This window comes from Piliocolobus tephrosceles, chromosome 8 (genome assembly GCF_002776525.5).
Source record: "Piliocolobus tephrosceles isolate RC106 chromosome 8, ASM277652v3, whole genome shotgun sequence".
NCBI lineage: Eukaryota > Metazoa > Chordata > Mammalia > Primates > Cercopithecidae > Piliocolobus > Piliocolobus tephrosceles.
In genome coordinates, this window is record NC_045441.1 from 106,276,136 (window position 1) to 106,281,788 (window position 5,653).

Here is a 5,653-nt window from a genome sequence, read left to right on the forward strand (position 1 = left end):
GGTAAGGGTACCCACAACCTCAGAGCCCCAGATGGAAGGTTACAGTACTCTTTTCGTTCCACCATCTGCATTCTGATGGATAGCGGTGTGTTAGCAACTCAGTTGGCCCCTTGCCTCACCATTGGGGTGGCTCCCCACTGCCAGCAAGGGCAAAGGGTCAATGTGACAGACTTTTCTGGGTGCTGCATTCAGTGGGTCCTGAGCTCTTGTCCAGTCTTAGAAGAAAGAGGTCACATGAATGATTGAAGGATGGTGAAGGCAGATAATTTTGTTGAGTGATGAAAATGGCTCTCAGCAGAGAGGGGAGCTGGAGGAGGGAGGAAGAGAGGGAATGGAAGGGCAGGTTGTCTTCTCTGGGGTCGGGTTGTCTCTTCCCCAAAGCCAGGCCATCTCCCTCTCTACTGACTGAGTCTAGGGTCTTTGTAGGCACAGGATGAGGAGTGTGTACTGATTAGTTTGTGAGTATGCAAAAAAAGGTTAAAGCAAAGACACCACTCAAAAGTGGGCAGGACAAAGTATAAAACCAATTAGGAATGGGTGGGTATAAGTAAAATAGAGGAAGGATGGGGATCAATCAGAGGAAAGCATGCCAAACCAGGAGGAAAAGTTCTCAATCCAGTCTGATAATTTAACTGGTAGTTTGGCTTTCCGGCTTCAGACTGTCTTTGGCTTGGAGGTGGGCTTTCACCGGGGACCCAACTCTATCTGCCTAGGCATTGGCTGCCTTCTGTTGCTATCACTTTCACTTTACTCTATGGACTCACCCCAAATTCTTTCTTGTGTAAGATCCAAGAACCCTCTTTTGAGGTCTAGATCAGGACCCCTTTCTGGTAACAAAACTGTCTTTGAAAGACTATAGCCTCCAAATTTTCTTCTTTCTTATTTTTTTAATTTTTTTTAGGCAAGTTCTCACTCTGTCACCCAGGCTGGAATGCGGTGCTGTGATCACAGGTCATTGCAACCTTGACCTCCTGGGTTCAGGCCATCCTCGTTTCTCAGCTCCCAAGCAGCTGGGACCAATGGCACACACTATCATGCCTGGATAATTTTTGTATTTTTTGTAGAGATGGGACTTTGCTATGTTGCCCAACCTGGTCTTGAACTCCTGGGCTCAAGCAATCTGCCCACGTTGGTCTCTTAAGGTGTTGAGATTATAGGCATGAGCCACCTCATTCAGCCACCTTTAAATTTTCAAGGAGGCTGATCAGAGTAATAACAAAACTCCAGTCTTCCATTTAGCTAGCTCTATATGCATTAAACTCTTTCTCTATTGCAATCTTTCTGTCTTGATAAATCAGCTTTATCTGGGCAATAAGCAAGATGAACCCATTGGGTAGTTACATAAGTTTTCATAAAATGGCTAAAATGCTTTCAATTTTTAAAAGTAAATCTCTTCTAATTGCTGGACTATGCATCCATATTTAAAACTACCATCAGAGAATACTATAAACACCTCTATGCAAATCAACTAGAAAATCTAGAAGAAATGGATAATTTCCTGGACACATATACTCTCCCAAGACTAAACCAGGAAGAAGTTGAATCCCTGAATAGACCAATAGCAGGCTCTGAAATTGAGGCAATAATTAATAGCCTACCCACCAAAAAAAGCCCAGGACCAGATGGATTCACAGCTGAATTCTACCAGAGGTACAAGGAGGAGCTGGTACCATTCCTTCTGAAACTATTCCAATCAATAGAAAAAGAGGGAATCCTCCCTAACTCATTTTATGAGGCCAACATCATCCTGATACCAAAGCCTGGCAGAGACACAACAAAAAAAGAGAATTTTAGACCAATCTCCCTGATGAACATCGATGCAAAAATCCTCAATAAAATACTGGCAAACCGGATTCAGCAGCACATCAAAAAGCTTATCCACCATGATCAAGTGGGCTTCATCCCTGGGATGCAAGGCTGGTTCAACATTCGCAAATCAATCAACGTAATCCAGCATATCAACAGAACCAAAGACAAGAACCACATGATTATCTCAATAGATGCAGAAAAGGCTTTTGACAAAATTCAACACCCCTTCATGCTAAAAACGCTCAACAAATTCGGTATTGATGGAATGTACCTCAAAATAATAACAGCTATTTATGACAAACCCACAGCTAATATCATACTGAATGGGCAAAAACTGGAAAAATTCCCTTTGAAAACTGGCACAAGACAGGGATGCCCTCTCTCACCACTCCTATTCAACATAGTGTTGGAAGTTCTGGCTAGGGCAATCAGGCAAGAGAAAGAAATCAAGGGTATTCAGTTAGGAAAAGAAGAAGTCAAATTGTCCCTGTTTGCAGATGACATGATTGTATATTTAGAAAACCCCATCGTCTCAGCCCAAAATCTTCTTAAGCTGATAAGCAACTTCAGCAAAGTCTCAGGATACAAAATTAATGTGCAAAAATCACAAGCATTCTTATACACCAGTAACAGACAAGCAGAGAGCCAAATCAGGAATGAACTTCCATTCACAATTGCTTCAAAGAGAATCAAATACCTAGGAATCCAACTTACAAGGGATGTAAAGGACCTCTTCAAGGAGAACTACAAACCACTGCTCAGTGAAATCAAAGACGACACAAACAAATGGAAGAACATACCATGCTCATGGATAGGAAGAATCAATATCATGAAAATGGCCATACTGATCAGAATTCAGTCTTCCAGAGGCTCTGGCTCGCCTCCCAGCAGGTCCCACCCACCTCTGCCTCCGCCATGGCTGCAAGAACCGTTATCATTGACCACGGGTCTGGCTTTTTGAAGGCTGGCACGGCTGGCTGGAATGAGCCTCAGATGGTCTTCCCGAACATCGTGAACTACCTACCGTGCAAGGAGAACCCTGGCCCCAGCTATGCGCGGAGGCGCGTGAGCCTGGGCATCGACATTTGCCATCCTGACACCTTTAGCTACCCCATCGAGCGGGGCCGCATCCTCAACTGGGAAGGCGTGCAGTACCTCTGGTCATTTGTGTTGGAGAACCACAAACGGGAGCACGAGGTCCCCCCTGTGATCATCACGGAGACCCCCTTGAGGGAGCCTGCGGACCGAAAGAAGATGTTGGAGATCCTGTTTGAGTTGCTGCATGTCCCATCCGTTCTCCTGGCCGACCAGCTGCAGATGTCCCTGTATGCCTCTGGCCTCCTGACCGGAGTGGTGGTTGATTCTGGCTACGGCCTGACCCGCGTGCAGCCTTTCCACCAGGGCCACCCCTTGCCCGCCAGTGGCAAGACGCTGGAGTTCGCCGGCCAGGATCTCTCCGCCTATCTCCTCAAGAGCCTCTTTAAGGAAGATTGCGATAGACGCAGCCTGTTTCAGCTGGAGACGGTCGCCATTACTCAGATGAACAAGTGCTACGTGCCGCAGAATCTGGGGGAGGCCCTGGACTTTCGTGAGAGGCAGAAGAGTGGCTTGGATGAGAGCAACACCTATCAGCTCCCAGATGGCTCCCGCGTGGAGCTGACCCCCATGCAGCGGGTGGCTCCTGAGATGTTCTTTAGCCCACAGGTGTTCGAGCAGCCAGGGCCCAGCATCCCACGGGCCATCGTGGAATCCGTGGAGTCCTGCGAGACTTCCCTGCGCCCCCTGCTGGTCTCCCATGTGATGGCCTGCGGGGGCAACACCCTCTATCCCGGGTTCACAAAGCGTCTGTTCAGGGAGCTGATGGGGGATTGTGTCTCCTCCACCAAGGCCACAGTCTGGGCGGGTTCCAATAGAAACTTCAGCGTCTGGCTAGGAGCGTCCGTGGTGGCTCACCTTTCCACCTACCAGTCTGAGTGGATGTCCCGAGAGGAGTATGGTGAGCATAGGAGGATGTGATCCTGCTGGCTCTCTCCTGAGAATGGGCTCCTGTTAGATGGGCACGGGCAGATTAATTTTAGCAAAATGTTCTGGGTGGTGGTAGAATGAGGTGAGGTGGGGTGAGCTGGCTTTGGAATTCTGGGGGCATAAGTGTATTTTTTAGGTTCTAAGGTTTTATCTTGTTGCAAGAGTGGGACCTACCCAAGGGGAAAGACAAGATGTCATTCTTGGAAACCCTGCAGGGGACGGTTTTTCCAGGGTGGCCTGTCATTGGAGTATGAGTGGCTGACTGCCATCTCCATGCCCGAGAGCCACTGGTTTTTCATTGACATTTCCCTTGGTTTGTCTCATTCTTCATGGTTGAGTAGGTTTTAACTGGGGTAACACTTCTGCTAGGAGTCCCAATTATTTTTGACTAGGGGATAGGGAAGAGTTGACATTTCTGGTCCTACAGGCCCTTTCTGACCAGGGAGGCATTGCTGCAGGTGAGCCTGGGATGCCCTTGCCACCTGTGGTTGGACCTTGTTTTATATCTGCAAATAAACAACTTGTTTGGAAAAAAAAAAAATAAAAAATAAAAATAAAAATAAAAAATAAAAAATAAAAAATAAAAAAAAAAAGAAAATGGCCATACTGCCCAAGGTTATTTATAGATTCAATGCCATCCCCATCAAGCTACCAATGAGTTTCTTCACAGAATTGGAAAAAACTGCTTTAAAGTTCATATGGAACCAAAAAAGAGCCCACATTGCCAAGACAATCCTAAGTCAAAAAGACAAAGCTGGAGGCATCACGCTACCTGACTTCAAACTATACTACAAGGCTACAGTAACCAAAACAGCATGGTACTGGTACCAAAACAGAGATATAGACCAATGGAACAGAACAGAGTCCTCAGAAATAATGCCACACATCTACAATCATCTGATCTTTGACAAACCTGACAAAAACAAGAAATGGGGAAAGGATTCCCTATTTAATAAATGGTGCTGGGAAAATTGGCTAGCCATAAGTAGAAAGCTGAAACTGGATCCTTTCCTTACTCCTTATACGAAGATTAATTCAAGATGGATTAGAGACTTAAATGTTAGACCTAATACCATAAAAACCCTAGAAGAAAATCTAGGTAGTACCATTCAGGACATAGGCATGGGCAAGGACTTCATGTCTAAAACACCAAAAGCAACTGCAGCAAAAGCCAAAATTGACAAATGGGATCTAATTAAACTAAAGAGTTTCTGCACAGCAAAAGAAACTACCATCAGAGTGAACAGGCAACCTACAGAATGGGAGAAAATTTTTGCAATCTACTCATCTGACAAAGGGCTAATTTCCAGAATCTACAAAGAACTCAAACAAATATACAAGAAAAAAACAAACAACCGCATCCAAAAGTGGGCAAAGGATATGAACAGACATTTCTCAAAAGAAGACATTCATACAGCCAACAGACACATGAAAAAATGCTCATCATCACTGGCCATCAGAGAAATGCAAACTCCTTGACAGGAGTTTGAGACCAGCCTAGACAACATAGCAAGACTCTTTCTTTATAAAAAAAAACTTCAAAAAATTAGCTGGGTGTAGAGTTTTCTGTGTATGCTCCCAGCTACTCAGGATGAGGCAGGAGAATCCCTGAAGCCCAGGAGGTTCAAGTTGCAGTGAACTGTAATTGCACCACCACACTCTAGCCTGGGTAACAGAGCAAGCTCCTGTGAAGAAAGAAAGAAAGAAAGAAAGAAAGAAAGAAAGAAAGAAAGAAAGAAAGAAAGAAAGAGAGAAAGAAGGGAGGGAGAGAGGGAGGGAAGGAAGGAAGGAAGGAAGGAAGGAAGGAAGGAAGGAAGGA

The 5,653-nt window shown here is 45.3% G+C and overlaps 1 protein-coding gene across 1 annotated transcript; it reads left to right on the forward strand.

Annotated features, from left to right (window-relative positions):
* Positions 1-2,703: 2,703 nt before the first annotated feature.
* Positions 2,704-4,365, forward strand: LOC113224817 (actin-like protein 8). Its single transcript, XM_026454309.1, has one exon. It carries the CDS (start codon positions 2,725-2,727, stop codon positions 3,823-3,825), a length of 1,101 nt encoding a protein of 366 aa, XP_026310094.1. The 5' UTR covers positions 2,704-2,724; the 3' UTR covers positions 3,826-4,365.
* The last annotated feature ends 1,288 nt before the right edge of the window (positions 4,366-5,653 follow it).